The sequence below is a fragment of the Phocoena phocoena genome, chromosome 14 (genome assembly GCF_963924675.1).
Source record: "Phocoena phocoena chromosome 14, mPhoPho1.1, whole genome shotgun sequence".
Classification (NCBI taxonomy): Eukaryota; Metazoa; Chordata; class Mammalia; order Artiodactyla; family Phocoenidae; genus Phocoena; species Phocoena phocoena.
The window spans coordinates 83,452,992-83,472,834 of NC_089232.1; the positions used below are offsets into that span (position 1 = coordinate 83,452,992).

The window sequence follows — 19,843 nt, forward strand, 5'->3', positions numbered from 1 at the left end:
TCCATGAATCTACAGAATTCTGCCAACTGTTTTAGGACCCCAGATAGCTGGGCAGTTTTTGTGTGTTTCTGAAGTATCTTCATGTATCAATACTGTCACCATCCTCTTAAAACATTCGCCATTTAGAAAGCCTGAACTACTTCAGAATAAGAAAGTTATGGTCGCCTCTTCTCAAACACTAGTGGCCAAGAATGCACAGGAGATGGTTTCTGCCAAAAGAACCGGGTGTGATGTGCTGGTCTGGGGCTTTCTCCCCACACAGCTGATTGCTAGAAACCCTGGGTACTGACCCATGTTACTTCTTGATCTAGTGCTTCAGTATGGTCTGCATCTACTGTGTGAAGGATAGAAACCATCAGGTTGAATTCTGATTTCCTTTTAAAAGCTTTTTTCCCCTGCTAAGTACTGAAATGTGCTCACCAGCGAACACATTTTAACTGAGATAACTTGTAAGCTTTGAGAGCAATCAATCAACCAAACCTGTGACAAATCTTATCTTTTTTTCTAAGGATGTTTGTTACGCAGATACACGCAGATACCTGTTACACTAATACTTGAACTTGTACCTTGTGGTATTTGCTGTCTTTTAACTAGTCATAATATTCTTATATTATAGTTAACACTTTTGCAGTCTGATATAAGGTGAGTGGGGTGTGTGGGTGTATGTATGAGAGTGAAATGGTTCCCAGCTGAATGTAAGAAATCATTTTTTATAAAATTGTGACTTTTTAAAAAACCAACACTGTCTACCTTTTTTCCATTTATAAAATTAACAAGCTGCTCAGGGTGTATTTTGTAGCTGTGGCACTGACGACACCTGCATCCATCAATAAATATTTATTATCAAACCATGACGTGCCTAGGTACAAAGCTGTCCTGAAAACTTCCGATGCTTTGATTAATCCTGGTGGCAGATGTTTGTTTGTGATTTTTATTGCAGGGTCACGAGCAAAGGTTTAAACTTCTCTGACCACTTATCTTGGGGTCTTTGTGCACTGGCGACTTCCTGTTCTGTAGATTAACAGCTGGACTTGGTTTTCTGTGACTAGTGGGCCCCATCTCCCAGAAGCCTTAGTTCTGGTTTTGCTTCTGCCATGTCTTGCCAGTAAGGGAGCAGCAAAAGCAGGGAAGAGACTTTCTTCTCTATCGAAGGCCAAAGATGAGAGAACAAAAACTCATTTCCTTTTGGTGATAAATGTAGTCCGTCTGGCAAACAGGAAGAAGAAAAGTCCTGTAAGGGGAAGAGAACGCAGTTAAAGGGGTGGCTGGTCTCCCAGCTGTGGCCCCAGGCGGCGAGCCCCCGGCCTGAACAGCAGCCTCTGGTGCTGCGTTAGCTCATCAAATGCTCCCACGCCCTTTGTGGAGGGACAGTGTCTGCATATGACACATGGAGCGTCACAGAACCTCACACCATTAATGAGCGCCTGAGCCGAAGTGTCCTTCCAAGTCAGCAGACGGAAGAGGATCAATGAGTGAGTACAGCACACTGATGTAGCCAACAAAGTGAAAAATTTGTTACAAGAGCTCAGGGCCCAGTGTGTCAAATTGTTTTTGACTCTTCTCGCTCTAGGAATTAAACTGACAGGCACAGTATTAGATGAAAAGACTTTGTACTGTCCAGAGTCCAGACGCCCCACCCCTGGAGCCCCTTCTCCTTTGGGGAAGAATCCTTTCCCTACGCGGGAGCTCCACCTACCCCCCATCCCCATTAGAACTTGGAACTGGTTCATGACTTGCAGACCAGGGATTCCGATTAGCCGCACTCCTCCCGGGCCTTAGTTTTCTCATCTCTGCTGTGTTTGTTAGGTCAGATGATCGCTGAGGAAGACCTTCCCAGCTCTGGACTCTTAATACGTTAAGTAAGTCTAAAAGGACTTCAAAGAGCCACTAGCCCAGCAGTCTGCAGTTTCCTTTTCTCTAGCAGCATTACTTTTCCAAACCATCTCAGGTGGAAGCGTAACGCAGACAAAAACACAGCTCTGGGTGCTGTCTCAGCGGTCACATGGCCAAGCCTGCTCCCGACCTGGGAACGGCACAAGGTGGGTCAAGTCCAGTCAGGGTGCAGAGGAACACAAACATGGCCTTCTCGTCTGCGGTGGGACTGCTGGGTCCCACGTAAGCGCACGTTTATTTAACTGTACAGGAGGCTGTTGTGCTGTCTTCCGGGGTGGCTGTGTCATTCTGCACGGGGACTGGCTTTTTTACCTTTTATATTTGTAAGTGGGCTTTCTGGCTATAAACCAATTAGAACTCCGTACCTCAAATATGAATTTTAGTTAATACCATATTCTACTTAAATGCATTGTTTTGCCTCTTTTAACTTTCCCCCTCTCCATATTATAAAACTTGGCCTAGATGTTCTTAAATATGAACCATTTACTGCTCATTCATTTCACTACATGCCAACTCCTATTAAAGGGGTTCCCAGAGCATGGTGCCAGCTGCTGGGTGCCGGTACAGCACCAGGCCAAGCACGGTGCTGGGTGTGCAGGCGGCCCTGCAGCTCCTCCACTCCAGCCAACGTTTTCATTCCATTTGGTGAAAAGGACAACTGTCTCACCCACTCAGAGCTGCTCCAGGCGACAGTGCACAGCGTGGTCACTTCTGCGTGACCCTACTCACCCGACAGGACCGAGCATGCCACTACACCTGACTGTCCTTCTGCATCAGGGTCCACAGGTCAAGTGCATCAATCCCACAGTCCTGGGCCACTCGTAAACAGGCCCTGGCATATTCACCAACGACTAAGTTGAGGCGATTTAATTTGCACCCTATGGAGAAGAGAAAATCCAACCGCTGGATTTTATGCAACTGATAAACCCAAGTGCTGGTCTTTGTGCAAGTTCTACTACCTGGAGGGTTTCTCAGTTCAAGTGAACAGGCGTGTGCCTGCAGACCCAAAGTGGGCCAGCCACGGGGCTTGGGGGACACAGGACGGGCCTCACGGGTCACTAGTGTGCTGCCCTCCTCAGCACAGGACCAAGGACGATGGGGATGAGGGGCCATGGAGGGCATTTAGAGGACACCGAATAGACACAGAGGCAGAAAAGGCCAGGGGAGCTGAGCGGCTTGGCTAGAGCGCAGGCCAGAGGCGAACGGAGTTGGGCAGGTGACTGCTACGGGGTATGGTGGGGAGGACCGCTGGGCTCAGGCCCCGAATTATTATGTGTAATGAGAAGCCACAGCCACGTAGTGGAAAAGTCACTTGTAGACTTTGGACCAGAGAAGGCGAGAGCTGGAAGGGAGCACAGAGGTCACCCAGGCCAGCCTGGCGGTCAGCAACCTTTCTCTGCCATGGGCTGGACAGGAGTCAGGCTTTACGGGCAACTATTCAGCCCTGCCGTCACAGCTCCCAAGTAGCCACAGACAACATGTAAACCATGGGCCTGGCCAGTGAAACTGTTATTTGTTGTAGGCGACAGGGCGTGGTTTGCCTACCGCCCCTGCAGTGTGGGGACTCTCACACTCAGGTACAACAGGATCACTGGGAGATGCACTGGGCGCTCCCCTAGACTTCAGCTTCCATAGGTCTGGGATGAGTCCAGGAATCTGCACTTCTGCCAAGTTCCCAGATGACACTGATCTGCTAATCTGGGACCACGGGAGAACCACACGTGGTCCAAAGTCATAAATCTGGCTAAAACTAGAGTGATACAGCAGGCCTCATTACACACACGTCTACAAGAGTGCAACAGTCTCATGAGACGTGCCCACCGCATTCTAGATACAGATTTTTCTATTCTATTATAGTCCGTTAAAAAAATGTCACAACTCACTTGGTTTCGCGATCCGTGCATGGGTCGCGACCTGCAACGTGAGAAGCATTGAGCTCTGGCCGCACTCCTCTGCCCGTCCAGGCTCAGCCTGAATGCTTCCTGTAGCGACTTTCCACCTCACAAGCCATCATTTTGACCTAAAATCGCCCTTGATGGTGCCCATGGGGGTCTTCCCTTTGCCCTGTGGAGCTAACAAGCAGGGCCTTCTGTCCTCTTTATGTGACGGTGCCCTTCAAATATGTGATGACAGCTGGCCTAGCTCCCCTGCTAGCCCAACAGCAGGAACTGGGTTCTAGTCATCTCTGTATCCTGCGCACCTGGCCAAGTCCTGGTATTGCACATAAAAGTGCCAAGACGCATAGTTGGTGGGGACAGAATGGGAGCCAGAACCCTGGCGCTGGCGAGCCCCGGAGCAGCCTCCGATCACTCAACCACCAGCTGGCGGCGGCAACTGGTGGCAGCGGAGAAGGGGCCACGTGCAGGTGGAAATGGGCAAAGCAACCTCCCCCTGCCGTTCAGAAGTCAGGAAAACACCCCGAGTGCGGATATCAGCGTCAAAGCGCAGCCAGCCCGACCCTCAGCGCCACGGCGGTGGCCTCCTGTGCACCCCGGAGTCGGGCAGATACCAGGCCCGGGGCCTGACTCACGCACGGCCAGAAGCCTTTTCTGTGTCATGCTACGACATGCTGGGAGCTCTGCTTTAACTTCTGTCGACTAAAGCAGACAGACGGGAATTCACAGGCCCCCAGGAAGCCGAGGCCCCAGGCTGGAGACCAGGTCCCACCTGCTCCTCCCTGGGCCCGGCATCCGGGCCCATGCTCACCTGAGCTCAGGAGCTCACCCGCTCCTGTCGCTGTGCGGCCTCACAGAGCGGCGGCGGCGGCGTGGTGCGGACGAGCCTGCTCTCGGGCGCGCCCACGGACTGCAGGTGCCGCACCGCGTACTCCTCCAGGGGGATGCGCTGCTTGGGGTTCTCACCTGTTTGGGAGGAACGCGGACACTTCAGCCCAAATGCACATTTGCTGTAAGTGACGACAGTTAAGGTTAATGCACATTCACAAATGGGCATAACTCGTGGCGTCGCTGGGGAACTGTTTAGCGCCAAGCGCAGAAAGAGAAGGGGCAAGAGTTCAAGTACAGAGTCCTACATAAAACAGACTCCAAAGGCTCTGGCTCAGGGCCTTGTAAGCGCTCTCGTCTTTCCTCCTTTACTGGTCACGCGGCTATTAGTCAATTAGGCTGAATTTGTTAAGAAGACAGACCTGCGCCGGGCAGTGAGCCTGCCCAGGTTCTAGCCCGGCTTTGTCACTGGCTAGCCACGTGCCCTTGGACAAATGACCAGCCTTTCTGTACCTCCGTTTCCTCGCTGGTAAAATGAGGATGACAGTAGGGTCTACCTCATAGGGTAGCTGTGAAAATTACATAAGCAAAGTGTGTAAGGCACTTAGAGCAAGGTGCCTGCCGGGAAGGAAGCCCTCAATAAATAAACTAAGCAACAGCTAACGTCACTGCAAAGGGTTCCTTCTAGACAGGCTCACACACGGCTCCCGGCAGGCCATTTGCAAACCACACGAGTGTAATCTAGGAGAAAAGTAACAGCACTCATGATCCTGCCACCCAGAAAACCACTGCTGGCACTGGGTCATACTTCCCAGTCTTTTCCATGCAGATATGGAGACTTAAAGAAAAGAGGGGTCACACTGAAGATAAACGGCCATGTTGTGCTTTTCCCACATGACATTATGAGCGTCTCTCTGTGCCTACGAAGAGTCCTCAAAAACACGGTGTTCAGTGTCGGGTGACCACAATGGATGCTTCTATTTCCTTACTGTGCAGCATTCTAATTTTTTGCTATTATAAATAACTGTGCGTAGAAGTCTTTACACATACACCTGGCTGCATTACATACTAGGTGTTTCCTTAGGCTGGGTTTCTAGATGAGGGAAGTCTCTAGGGAAGCTTTCCAGAAAGGTTTCAAGTTTTCCCACCAGTACTGTAAGAGTGCCTGTTTTCCACACTTGTCAGCTGTAAGTATTACTGCTTAAAATCATGGATTTGAGAGTCAAAAAACCAAAACTCCTTGTTTCAGTTTTCATTTTGTGGCTAACAGAAGTTTTACACATTTTCAAACATGTAGTGGCTACTAAATTTCTGTTTCGATTACCTGTTCCTGCCTTTGCCTATTTCTTAAACTGGAGTTAACATTTTTCTTAATTGATTTCTACATTAAAGACATTAACCTTTTGTCTCTCATGCCTTTGCAAACATTCTCCTTAATGTGTCATTTTAATAGTTTTTTGACACAGCTAATTTATTTCACAAATCTATGTTTTCCTTTGCAGTTTCCTCCACTGCAATTTCCTCTAAGTTTTTATACTTAGAAAGTATTTCTCCCTGTCCTAAATTTGATAGAAATTCACCTGTTTGAAAACTTATGGGTTTTTTTGGAACGAGCTTACAGTCTCCACTAACACCTGTAGTCGATGATCTCACAGGCGGCAAGACTTCCTTGCATCACAGTCGGCAGCTGTCCCTTCCTTCCCTTCTCTCCAGCCTCACCGGAGAGGCCCGACCGTGTGCCTGTTAATAGCAGACCTTCTCTGCCGGGGGTGGGGCATGGGAGAAGCCTCTGGAAGCTGACTACTCTTCTCCTTTATGCTGAGCAGAGGGCTCTCCTTTCACGAGTAGGAAAGGAAGAAAGGCCTGTGCCTCTAGTCACAGCAGCAGTTCTTCCAGAAATACGGAGACATGTCTCCTGTTCAGACCTGCTTCCCATGGCCCAGGAGTCAAGCCTGTGCTGGGTCAGGGCGCTGCTGCCCTGAGCTACCCTTTTTCCATCAGTGTGAGTCACACAGCAAGGTGTCCAGTTTGACCTCTCTGCTGCCAACTACATCAACTAAAGAGAAAGAAACATTAGAAATTGAGCACAGCACTACTGGACTCTAAAAAACAGTCAAGTGCTTGAAATTTTAGATCTGCCAACGACCCAGGCATGTAGAAAATAAGTCGGGAATAAAATTCACTGACATTAAAGAAAGCCAGAAGAAATACAAGGAAGTAAACTCAGGGAACTCATTATAAATTTGGCAAAACTTTACCTACTGGGAGATAGGTAAACAGATGAAAAAAGTATATAAATTTAAGTTTGCCCTAATGAATAAAACAATTAAAAATGAACTAGGAAAACAAGAATGCCTTTACCTTTTAGTGCACTGTCATTGGCACCGAAGAAAACTGTAACTGCTACTGGGCTGTGCAAACTGTTTCCCTTCCGGATCAGCCTCGGGAGGATAATTTTCACCCATCTGGTATTGTAACCCGAAAACCCACGATTCAGAACATCGCATTTTCTGAAATGAAAAAATTTTAAAGATGAATTGTAGGGACTTCCCTGGTGGAGCAGTGGTTAAGAATCCGCCTGCTGATGCAGGAGACACGAGTTCGAGCCCTGGCCCGGGAAGATCGCACATGCCGCGGAACAACTAAGCCCGTGCGCCACAACTACTAAGCCTGTGCCCTAGGGCCCGAGAGCCACAACTACTGAGCCCACACACCTAGAGCCCGTGCTCCGCAACGAGAAGCCACCGCAATGAGAAGCCCGCGCACCACAATGAAGAGCAGCCCCTGCTCGCCGCAACTAGAGAAAGCCTGCGCACAGCAACGAAGACCCAATGCAGCCGAAAAAATAAATTAAAACATAAATTTAGAAATAATAATAATAAAAAAAGAATAATTGTGAGCAAAGAACTATTTCTGGTCGCCTGCAGCCAACCTTCTGTGTGGGGGGGGTGGGTGTGGGCTCACAGCGCCCGCTCTGGGCCATGGCCCTGCTGCCGCCCAGGTGTCACTTTGGTAAGATCAGAGCAGCAGCAGAGTAGAGGCATGTTCGTCCCCTTCATGGTTCCAAGATGTAGCAAGTCCATCCCGTTCCTTGATGAGAGAGGTTATGAATAATAATGAACAGAGGGGCTATGCAGACTAGCTGATTCCACGCATGGTCGATGGGGTACTTTTGAAATGGAGTTTACAGCAGGCGGGTATTAAAGGCAGGAAGGCACTAATAAGCTGGAACTCTAATGGGATAAGCGTACAGGGAATTCCTGAGACTTATTTTACAGACCGTTTTTTAAGGGGAGGTTTAGGTTTACGGAAAGACTGAGCAGAAGGTACAGACTTCCCCTAACCCCCAGCCCCACTCCCCGACGACCTACACCCCCCCCAGTGGGTGCATTTGTTACAGGTGCCAAACTACACTGACACACGGTTCTCATTATTACCCGGTGGTTTTGATTCAGTAGTTTTAGTAAATATGTATTAGTTGTGTTTCAGTTTAAACCAGTTTAACGGGCATTTTATTCCTTCTTAAAAATGTATGATTTGATTCACAGTACTGTATGGTATACTGAAAAAACCAACCATGGAAACTGAGCTGGCTGCCTGCGTTAGAATCCCAGCTCGAACACTGAGTAGCTGTGACTTCGGGTAGGTTTGTAGATGTTTCAAGTTGTCCACTAAAAAAAAATTTTTTCCCAGTGAATCTCCAACTTCAATTGATGGTTAGCAAACCGATGTGGTTAATTTTGGTGTATGGTTCAAATTCCTACATATAAGCAACTAAGCAGAGAAGCCAGGGCACCAAGAAATAACTGCAGGCCAAAGGCCAAGCACCAGAGGCCAGAGAACTGCAGGAGGGACTCCGGTTTGACGCTTCTCAGCATTTAGAAGCCTTGGGGGCAACAAAATTTCAGCCACGTTTATTTCTAAGTGTGGTTCTTGTGTTTTTAGTGTGTAACGATTACAAAATGCTGACTAGCCATTTTAAAGCCTCCACTTAGAATACTTTAAGATGGAACACTCTAGAATTTTGACAAGTCTGTCTTACATCCATCCAGTAGTTCAGTCACGCACGGCAGCACTTTAAAAAGCAAGAGGCAGGCGGAGCGCCTGGGCCCGTGAGCCATGGCCGCTGAGCCTGCGCGTCTGGAGCCTGTGCTCCACAAAAAAAAAAAAAAAAAAAAAAAAGCAAGAGGCAGAACAGCTCCCTCCTTGAGGCCTGTATGCTGTGGCAGTGACGCAGAGCAGCCAGTGCCTGGATCTCGCTGCCCTCGACTGGCAAGGAGGCCTTGACAACTTACTTAATTTCTCCGGGCCTCAGTCTTCCCAGCTGTGAGAGATGAACACTAATACCCACTCTGCTAGGATATGTGAAGATTAAAAGTAATGTAGTGGCCAGATACATACAAGGAGCTCAATAAATGCCAGCCATTATAGATTTTAAAATATATATATATCATTATTATAAGGCCGTGAACCAAAAAAACTGCTAGTGAGGCCCATGGTTGAAACTGTTAAAGTTCCCTTCTGAAAGGGGAAGAATATCTGAATTTCTCTGGATTGAATAACATAATCAATAGTGCCCAAGTTATTCAAAAGGCTGGAAGAAACTGGAAAATTAAGAAAGATTTTTACATGAATTCCTGGCTAATAACAGGTATTTAAGTTCAGATGAAGTTGGGAAAAGGATAGGAATTAACTAAAAGATTCCTCCCAAAACATCCAGGCTCTGTAAGATTGACTGCCTTCCAGAAAAAATGTAAATTAGGTTTTTATAAATAACAACAGGCAAGAACATATCTTTAAAAGCAAACAGAAGCTTTTAAAAACTGAAAAAGGTGAGTTTTTTCTAACCTTTCAAACCAAGTATTTTTGGTTAAATACTTGGATAAGGCTAAAAAAGACTGATGAAAATATATCAATAAATTAAAAGCATTTAAGTGGATTTAAGAATGGTTAAAATGCTTTTTGTACTGAGTATACAAAGATCTTATTTAAAGCTAAAACTTAAGGACGTCACTGTGGGACACAACTACATATTTTAAATTTATTGCTATCCACGTAGGCAGCACAGAAGGGCAGTCACAGTAAGGTGACTCTTAATAACCTTCAAACTTGGAAGTTAGGTGAAATTAAAACACTGAATCAAGTCAGTTCTGGGCCTTGCACGTGGCTGAAGCAGACAGTCTCTGCAAAAGATTCACCCCCAGCGTCAACGTGGCTAAAGACCGCGTTCCTTCGGGCAGCTGTCGGTGTGGGACAAAGGGCGGCGCTGCGGGCACACAAAGGGGGGGCTGGGCTGGAGCTGCGGTCCCTCTGCCGCGCCCCCCTCCCGACGGCCTCCTGCTTTCTCCCGTGGGCCTGCCTGGTGGAAGGTGGGCGCGCCCGCCCGCCCACAGGAGGAGCCCGCTCTGCCTGGGTTCTAGCTCCCGGGCCGCGGTGCCACTCTGGTTCACAACGGGCTCTCTCGGGCTTGGCCGAGGGCAGTGAGCCCAGGAGAGGGGAGGCGGGACTCACCCAGCTGAGGCCTCCCGGTGGCCGCTCGGTTTTGTGCCTGCTGTCACAAGATGCTTTTAAGAGTGACATAGATAAAGCCTAACAGACCACACACTGTCTGCAGCTTCACCTTTTCCTATAATTACTCTCAATTCTGAAAAATAACTACTTGCTAATTAAATGGTCTTCTAGCAATCACACCTGTAAACAATTCTGACAAGATTTTAGTACTAACATTATTATGTACTGGAGAAACATTTGCAATGCCTGCAGTTTTTCAGACCATTTGAATAATTATTTAGCTTTCCCATATCTTCTATTTGATGAGAAAAGGTTAATGGACTAATTAAACAGGTACTGAATTTTTAAAAAATAAGGAGCCAGTACTTATGGAGCACTTCTCGCGGGCCCGGCGCTTGACTAAGCGGTGCACAGCAGCTGACTCACCCTCCGGCAGGAGAGCAGGGCCCTTGTCATCCCCAGAGCTGGAGGATCCTGGGCTCTGGGGCCAGGCCACCTGACACTTCTTAGTTGTGTGACTTTGTTATCTACCTCTCTCCACCTTATTCTTCTCAGCTGTAAGATGGATAGGAGGATGATAAATCACTGGGCAGTTGTAGAGATTAAATGAGACAATAAACATGAAGTATTTTAAAGTCTCTGGCACCTGAACTGGAACATTGTTTCCCTTTTAATGATTTCCGTTTGGCAAATGGAATACCAAAATCATCACTATTTTTATTAATCTGATATATTTTAAAATATTTTTTATATATCTGATATATTTTATTATTTATTTTATATATCTGATATCTTTTATAAAGAGAATCTGGGGGGAAAATCTCTATCCAAAAATAAATCCAACTTTGGTTTTAGAATATATTTTGTATTCTTTCAATTGAACTCCTTGCTAATTATTTAAATCGTACCCACCATAACTGAAAAAGAACTTGTCTTGTTTAGATAGTGAATAGCTCTGTTTTCGGATCCAAGGCCCTAATATATTTTACAACTTTTAGGGTTTGGTTTCATGAGGTGGCAAAGTTTAACTGAACCTGAGCGCTGCCCTTCTCTCCCCCAACCCCTCATACACACTAACTAGGAAAGGCCTGCAAAGACAAAAAAAGGAGGAACTTCCTGTTTCAAACTGCATCATTCACTCTCTGCTCCATCAATAAACACTCAAGTAGGAATCTAGAAACTATTCTCACCTGACCAGCTTGTCCGCCAGTGACGCTCCCCACCCACCCTGCTGGAAAGAAAACTGCAGAAAGAAAAGCCCATTATGCTTCATCAATGTAATTAGGCCATATTGCTCAGCAACTCCCCTCTTGTTTTCTCTTTGTACTCCCTGACTTCTCCGCCTTCACCATTTGCTTTGCTCCGCGGTCGTTTTAGGGATTACTAGAGCTACACCTCAGCAGCACTCCAGAAGCAAGAGGTAGTTTTCTTCCCTGTCGATTAGATTTGAGCCAATCACCTGCATTTTATTGAGACCTGTATTAGACTCACTGTTATCTAGAAAAGTTACTTAAATCTAGGTACCAGAGATGAAATCAACTGTATGTTCAGTTAGGAAGTGAAACCCACACTACACTACCTCTTCATAGTTGAAAGAATAAAGAAATTAATTACAGAACTCGGTGAATATTTTTTGATATACATTCCCATGGAACTTGGAGAGTACTTACTGCCCTAGATGCCTAAAAATAATGTTACCAATTGTTAGCATACACACAGAAAACTGGTTTAGGAAGTCATGTCTGAATGTGAGAAGAATAAAACAGAATGAAAAACACCATGGGAAGGTAATTTTTAAAACGTGCTCCCCCTCCCTGAAGTAAGAACATCTATTTTTCCTTGAATGAGAGTTGAAATCATCTTGGCTGAAAAGGTGATCTGGGACCTGGGGTCCCCTGGACCTACGTCTCCTCCTTCAGCAACAGAATACAAAGAAACGCTAAGGGACTAAAAATAACCGCGTTCCTGCGCAGCTGGGGCAAATTATGGACAAGACACAAAAAAGGCCAAAAACCCAAATGACACTTCTGAAGAGCAGAGAGCCAAAGCAGGGTCCTGCGCGTGCCCCCTGCTCTCAACACCGCCAGGGGGTGGGCGAAACACCTCAGCCGCCCCTCCGCCCGACCCCTGGACACACCCGTACCCTCACCCCATGTAAGGAACGAGCTCGCCTCCCACCGCTCTGGCCTCTTTTTGGGGGCGGGAGCGAGCAAGGGAACCTGTTATTGTTTTCGCTCCCCTCCTGCTGCTGCAGGAGCCCCAGTCAAGCAAGCCCTGCCTGAATTTCTGGACTGGCCTCTTATCCATTTCTACTGATTGGGAAGGCCAAGAACCCTGGTCGGTATCACTTGGCGGCATCTCATTCAAGAGAGCGGCGAGATGTTCCATCAGAGGAAGCACGGGGGTTGAGTGTTTTCCGCAGGGAGTGGGAGGTACGAAACTGCAGGAAGTGCTTCAGGCGCCGCCGTGATCTGTGCAAGGTGACGCCCCAGGAAGCTCCGCGTGGCACACAAAGCACTGTTCCCGCTGTGAGCAAATTCAAAGTACCTTTCAGGGAAAAGGACAACAGCCACTGACCAGGAAGACACTACGATGAACACAACGTGCCAGGTCTTCCCAAAATCCCTATGAAAAATGACACTGAAAGGAAAGAGCGGCCAGCCCAGGCCCTGGCACTCCCAGCGCGTGGCGTGGACAAGTCCCTGAACTTCCCTGCACTTCGTCTCATCCGTCAAACAGGCGCCCTAAGACTAAAAGGAACGTGTGTCCAGGACTGCGAAGCCGCGCTGCCCTCCTGAAGATGTCATCCTCCCTGAAGTTACCAACACCGAGAAATGAACCAATGCCAGGGTGTCACGAAGGGGTCCTGGAGAGGGCGGGGACACGACGCTCTGTGAGCGTCCAGGCCTTGGGGCAGCATCTGCTGGGGGAAGCGGGGTGCAGGGAGGCGGCCCCGACAACTTCATAACAGTCGGGAGGAATGGGCCCCTCCCGCGCGGAGGGGAGAGCCAGGAATCACCGAAGAAGCCTGGCCCGCGGCTCTCGGCCAGGGTGCCGCCCCCCCGAGGGCGCGGCGAGGACGCCCAAGAGACCAGGCCACGTGGGGGCCGAGCCAGGTTCCGCGGAATGGACGGCGCCGAGCGGCGGTACCTGGGTGGTGGAGTCGCCGAAGAACAACACCCGAGGCCAGAGCAGAGAGCTCCCGCACGCCACCGCCTCGCACCGCGCCATTATCCCGGTAGCCGGGAGGCGGGGCCACGCCGGATATCCGGGCGAGGCCATTAGCCGGGGGCGGGGCAAGGCCGGATATCCGGGCGGGGCGAGCGGCCGGGAGGAGGGGCTCCCGGGTGGCTGGGAGGCGGAGGCGCCTGCGGAGTCCGACGCCTTCGCTCGTTGGCTGTCTTCGTGCGTGGCTCTCTTTCCCGGGTCGCTCTGTAGGGGCTCCGGTAGCAGGGCTCCTTCGGCGACCAACTGGTCACTTTTAAGACGTGCGATAGCTGTTGCTTCTTGGAAAGCTCATTTTTGTCCGTTTACAAAAGCTTGGCCCCCTGCATGCATTCGCTTTTTGTTCACTTATCCGAGTCGTTAGATGCGGGGCGCGCGTGGCTACCCTGCCCTCGGGGAGCCCACCTGCCCTCTGGCCATAGTCGCCTGTCAGTTCCCCAGGCGGAAACCAACCCCGAAAGGAGAGCGATTTGGCGCTGCCACCAGATCCAGCATCACCCACCCTGCGAAGGTGGGTTCAGTTTGAGCGAGTCGCAAGCACTTCCAAGGGGCTCGTTCATCACGCAGCCCTCTCTTGTTAAGTAAAATTAGGCAAGCATTTGTCCAGCGTTTTGACCTCAAAGAGAAACTGACGACATGTGGTAAAGACAGTAAGGCCGACTATCCAGGAAGGACAACGATGGTGGGCTTTCGCAGTAGGGAAGATTAGGCTAAACCCTAAATACAAGAAAGAAAAGGGATTTATAGCCAAGGAGCAGGGTGAGGGGTCAGGTGAATGTAAAAGTACTAAGAGGCGGGGTAAATCTTTGCTAAACTGCCCTGACAGGGTTCCTGCTGAAGGCAGGGCAGAGTGACATCAGGATGCGGAATTTGAGCAGCTACTCGGGATCAGACCAAGAGGGAGGGATTTTTGCTAAACCGACTCGGCGAGATTCTTGCTACAACTGGGCTGAAGGGGCCAAGTACAGGACCCAAGGTTGGCGGGGGGGGCTTAGAGAGAAGACAGAAGAGCCTGGCGCAGGTTTGCTCAAGCACTTAATGAAGTGTGACAGCTGTGATAAAATCGAGCCAGAAGGGTGTCCTGAAACAACTGAGCTTAAGGTGAAAACCAGAAGGGGAGCAGTGTGTGTGAGAATAGCTGCCGTTTCCGTGGCTTGGACGTAGGGTGTTGCGGGGGAGAGTGGCTGGAGCTGGAGAAGCAGGTAGGGCGATACAAAGCGGGACGCCGTCTTCAGGCTGGATTTCCCTGGCTTCAGCTAGAATCAACTGGGAGCTTTAAGAATGTGCTGATAAAGGACCACCACTCTAGACCAACTAACAACACTTCTGATGGTAGGTCATGGGCATCAGTACATTTTTAATGCTCCCCAGGTGATTCCAATATGCAGCCAGGGTAAAGAACCCCTGTTAGGCCAAGTTAAGGTGTTTGGATTTCATCCTAATTAATCACAGTAAAGAAGCCCTGAAGGATTTTCAGCAGGGAGGCTTTCAGCAGATCTGTTATTTTAGGAATCAGCTATAGGGAGAGGAGGGAGGGAAGCTGGGGCAGGAACCAGAGGGGAAAAGATGACTTGGACTCCGAACCACAGTGGAGATGAGATGAGGACAGATTCAAGAGCAATTTAGAATCCTTAACCGAAACCGGCTACCTCAGGGAGAGGGGCTAGCAGAAAGGGCTTGCCATTTTTGCTGTGTATAACCTGCATGGTAAAGATATCACAAGTGTGCAGGTTTTGTAACTTAAAAATGTTTTAACATCTATCATAACACACTCTTACATGACATTTATAAAAGGTGACCCTTAGGCCTTTGGTTTGGGCCAAAGACAAAGTAGGGTATCTTATGGAAATAAATGTATTTGGTTTCAAGTAAAAATTCAGATTCAGGCACCGAAGTGTGTCACCAAAGCACAGGGAAGGACTAAGCAATGTCAGTGCAAATTAGTGACTGTGGCTGACGGATGGCTTTAGCTTGACAGTGAGGCTAACAGCTCTTTAGCTGCCCCTTCCCGTGCTTGTTCCCACCCGCTCTGCTGAGGGAGCAGCCAGACCCTGCACTGAAGTAGAGGCCAAAGCCGCCCCGGGCAGTCGACCTGCTCCCCCAGCACCCGGCACCCGACAATCCTGTGTCCAGTTACTTGCAAGTCTGAACTGCTCGTACTTGGAAGAAAATGGATTAATGATTAAGTTATACAGGAAACGATTCAACGAACATGACAAACCCTTGAACCTGAGTCATAAAAATTATATTTTGAATATCTCTGAATTGAATGTAGACATACAAAGAAAATATTATTGAATCTCAAAAGTCCCAATTTTACAGACATATAAATTAAGGAATTTGTCAAGAATAATGGGAGGGAAGAAACAGAAAAAGGGCTTAAAACTTTAAGTGATAATATGTAATTATTAATTCAAATTCAGAAAATGGATATGAAAATTCAAACCATCACTCATTTCCTTCCTGAAAACGGACAATAATACATTCTGTTTCAGCTGCTATGAGCAGATCTTAAAGGTTTCAGTGGGAGCTGCATACAACCCCAGAAGCAGAATCAGTAACGGCAGTTTATTTAGCAGTGCTAGAATAATGGACAAATGAGTTGGTAATTTAGCAGTATTCAAATAGGTGCTGGAATAAAGGCCATTTGCCATCAAAAGTAAATAGGCTACCCCAGAGAAATTAATGTATTTTATTTTAAGTAACAGAAGTAGAGTCAAGCATTACAAAAAAGTTTAACATCTACAGAGACATAAGGTTATTAGTGAACTGGCGTGAGGGCCTCATATAGTCTCTGGGCCGCCAGTTCCACCATTTCTCGGAGGGACTCGTCATCTTCACTTCCTTCTTCACATTCTACAGTCTGAAAGCGAGAGCACAGACATGCCTTTCAATGGAAGTGTCTAGAATTATTATATGGAAGATAAACTAATGCTCTTTAAGAACAATCGTTTCCCATAGGGGTGGGGGGTCTTGGTTATTAAGAGCCAGAATCACTGCACACCTTTGGGTCTGCACCTGGATGCAGAGACATTCCCAAGAGCATGATGACTTTGTTAGAGATTAACTTTGGAAAAAAAAAGAATAAAGGGAAAGTCAAATGAACTATGTTTACTTCAAAGCCCATGTTTGGACCTAGTAGATAATACTCCAAGGAATCTAGTCTGTGCGACACAAATTACTCAGCAAGCAATGGATGTGGTCATCTAATCAACATTTGGTTTAGATTCACTAATCATCTTCCAGTTACTCCTCAACTACAAAACACTATGCTGTTTAAAACAATTTTTATCACACAGTAAATATCCCTCATGTAAAACTTTAGGAAAGAAAAAAAAATACCCTTAATTCTATGACCTAATGATAAATCACTGTTAACATTTCGGTGCATAACCTTCTAGACTTCTGCCTATACACGTGTATTTCTTCAAAACAAAAATGGGATAATTCAGCACATTGACTGTTTTGTAACTCCCCCAGTCAATAATGTAGGTGGACAACCCTGCACGTGAACAAACCGTTTCTAGTGGCTGTGTAGACAGCATATAAGGGTACACGTATAAGGGTATACATGTGTATAAGGGCACACCATACACATTATTCATTCAGTTATTTTATTAGATCCTACTCCTCTAGTGGCTGTGTAGATAGCGTTCCGTGTGTAAGGGCACACCATACACATTATTCATTCAGTTATTTTATTAGATCCTACTCTTCTAGTGGCTGTGTAGACAGCGTTCCGTGTGTAAGGGCACACCATACACATTATTCATTCAGTTATTTTATTAGATCCTACTCTTCTAGTGGCTGTGTAGACAGCGTTCCGTGTGTAAGGGCACACTGTACACATTATTCATTCAGTTATTTTATTAGATCCTACTCTTGGAAATTTAGGTCTCTTGCAGTTTTGCTAATCAATACTAAAACAGACATCCTTGTATATATATATCTTTGCTCACTTGCCTAATTATTTTCTTTGTTAAATCCTGCAAGTGGAATTGTGGATAAAGGTATTTACTTTTTTAAGGCTTTTGATGCAGATCAAAACCGCCCTGCAGAAAGAACACACCACCTAACGTACAACCTTCTCCCGGTCCTATGTGGCACTGGAAAATAACTGTTTCCCTCTTCTTTCACCATCACTGGGTCATATCACTGTTTTTAATCTGTGCCAGTATAAGCTCAAAACAGTGATATTTCATACTTTCAATCTGTATTTCCTTTAAGTATTAGTGGATCTGATCTGAACATTTGTTTCATGTGTTTACTGGCTCTCTCTGTCTTCTCTAGTGAATTACTTGTTTATGTACTTAGCTTATTTTTCTATCGAGATAAAATAAACCTAGTGTTTTCTCAGAATATATAGAAGAAACCCCAGACGTGTTACTTGTTGAGATGAACTGCGGTAAACTTCAAAAACAACCGCACGAGGAAGGTGACGCGATTCACTATGCTTGTGAAGTAATTGTGAAAGGTCGCTAGTGCGGCTGGCGTGGGCCTCACGCTCTCAAGTTCTATTGTTTGGAAAAGCCACTTGGATCTTGCTGCAAACAGAAGAGCAGCTTCTCTGAAAGTCTGGAATCAACTGGATGCCAAAGTAGAGAAATGCTGAGGTGGATTAAAGCTTTCCATTATGAAAATGTGAAACAGTGGAGTAATAAAGACAAGGGAAATGTGTACTATGTAGCAAATGGAAAAACGCTTATGACGGAGAAATAAAAGATGTAAAACCTGACGTATGATAGCGTAAACACAATCTATTAAAAAAAAAGTAGGAAAAAAACTGGAAGAAAACGCCAAAATGCAAAAGTAAAGTGCAAAATAGATTATTTTTGCTTTCACTTTATCTCCCAAGTGTCTTAAAATGTAGGAATGAACAGCTACATACCCGTGTCTCCAAGTTTATGTTAGCAGTTTTTCCGTCCACTGTGACGCTAAGGATAGAACCATCTTTTACACTAACACAGTCTTCTCCAAATATGTCCCTTAAGATAAACAAAGATGCAGTATTAGTGGAAAATGCTTTACAAATATATAAAGTACAATTTTATCTATTTGGGGAGAAATAATATTGAAGATAGGCCCTAGTTCTGAAGTAGAATACTGACTGTATCTACCCCTGAGATGTACTTCTTAATTATTTATTTTCACATACTTTGTTCATTTTATAATACAGGTGAAATACACAGCTATCGTTCATTAAGAATGCTCCATTCAGCAGGCATTGCACTAGGCACTTTATATACATTATCTTAACCTATATTAATTTTGGTAAGGAGCCCTTTTCACCCAGACCTGGGACTGCTATAGCCACAGGGTTGGAAACCAACCAACACAGAACCCACTGCCTTTCTACCAGCAATAGAAATCAGCGCTCCTGCACAGGTGCCTGCTTTTTAGTTTGTATGACAGGCATGCTTTTTAAAATCAAAATGACAACACCAAGAACACTTCTGAAGATGTGTGACGGCTTCTGTAGGCAAAGTCACCATTTAAAGCCTAGCATTCATTTTTTAAAAGCCACTAAATGGCTGCTTTAAAAGATTATCAGTGTGGAATTTTGAGGAAAGGAAAGAACAGAAGTGTTAACATAAAAATCTCCAAACATGCAGAGCACCTCAAAATGTCCAGTTAAGTAACTTTCAATTTCAAAACAGAAGCATTGGGACTTCCCTGGTGGTGCAGTGATTAAGAATCTGCCTGCCAAAAAAAAAAAAAAAAAAGAATCCTTCTGCCAATGCATGGGACATGGGTTCAAACCCTGGTCTGGGAAGATCCCACATGCCGTGGAGCAACTAAGCCTGTGCACCACAATTATTGAGCCTGTGCTCTAGAGCCCACGAGCCACAACTACTGAGCCTGTGCTCTAGAGCCCGTGCTCCACAACAAGAGAAGCCACCGCAAAGAGAAGCCTGCATGCTGCAACGAAGAGTAGCCCCCGTTCACTGCAACTAGAGAAAAGCCTGCATGCAGCAACGAAGACCGAATGCAGCCAAATAAAAAATAAAAAATTTAAAAATGGAAGCATTTATTCAACAAGTATTTGAGAGATCTGCTATATGTTCAAGGCACTGTGCTAGATGCTGAAATTATAAAACTAAATTCAATCTTTTTATTTTTCCTTTTTGGGGTACAATACATAAGCTTAAGTTGTAGTTGTCCACTAAGAAACAGTTTTTAAAAAAAATAAATTTATTTATCATTTGTTTTTGGCTGCGTTGGGTCTTCGTTGCTGCGTGCGGGCTTTCTCTAGTTGCGGCGAGCAGGGGCTACTCTTCATTGCGGCGCGCGGGCTTCTCATTGCGGTGGCTTCTCTTGTTGAAGAGCACGGGCTCTAGGCGCCTGGGCGTCAGTAGTTGTGGCACATGGGCTCAGTTGCTCCTCGGCAAGGGGAATCTTCCCGGACCAGGGCTCGAACCCATGTCCCCTGCATTGGCAGGCGTATTCTTAACCACTGTGCCACCAGGGAAGTCCCAAGAAACAGTTTTATA

At 46.6% G+C, this 19,843-nt stretch overlaps 2 protein-coding genes across 5 annotated transcripts in view; both read right to left on the minus strand.

Moving 5' to 3' along the window:
• Nucleotides 1-1,045: 1,045 nt before the first annotated feature.
• Nucleotides 1,046-13,358, minus strand: IAH1 (isoamyl acetate hydrolyzing esterase 1 (putative)). Of its 3 annotated transcripts, XM_065891538.1 has the most exons (7): nucleotides 13,278-13,358; nucleotides 11,318-11,370; nucleotides 6,978-7,126; nucleotides 4,614-4,754; nucleotides 3,284-3,289; nucleotides 2,650-2,771; nucleotides 1,046-1,231 (listed from the first exon to the last, which is right to left on the minus strand). In XM_065891538.1, the coding sequence occupies exons 1-7, from the start codon at nucleotides 13,356-13,358 to the stop codon at nucleotides 1,046-1,048; spliced, it is 738 nt and encodes a 245-aa protein (XP_065747610.1). The 3 variants fall into 3 exon arrangements, with proteins under 3 accessions (XP_065747610.1, XP_065747609.1, XP_065747608.1); XM_065891537.1 differs by lacking the exon at nucleotides 3,284-3,289 and having other exon boundaries at nucleotides 2,650-2,796; nucleotides 4,618-4,754; XM_065891536.1 differs by lacking the exon at nucleotides 3,284-3,289 and having other exon boundaries at nucleotides 2,650-2,811; nucleotides 4,618-4,754.
• A 2,666-nt stretch (nucleotides 13,359-16,024) lies between these two features.
• Nucleotides 16,025-19,843, minus strand: part of CPSF3 (cleavage and polyadenylation specific factor 3) — a 42,712-nt gene continuing 38,893 nt past the window's right edge. For both annotated transcript variants that reach the window (XM_065891762.1, XM_065891763.1), the window contains 2 exons: nucleotides 18,241-18,337; nucleotides 16,025-16,215 (listed from right to left, as the gene is read on the minus strand). In XM_065891762.1, coding sequence (XP_065747834.1) covers nucleotides 16,114-16,215; nucleotides 18,241-18,337 — 199 coding nt within the window. In that variant the 3' untranslated portion in view covers nucleotides 16,025-16,113. The remainder of the gene's footprint in view (nucleotides 16,216-18,240; nucleotides 18,338-19,843) is intronic.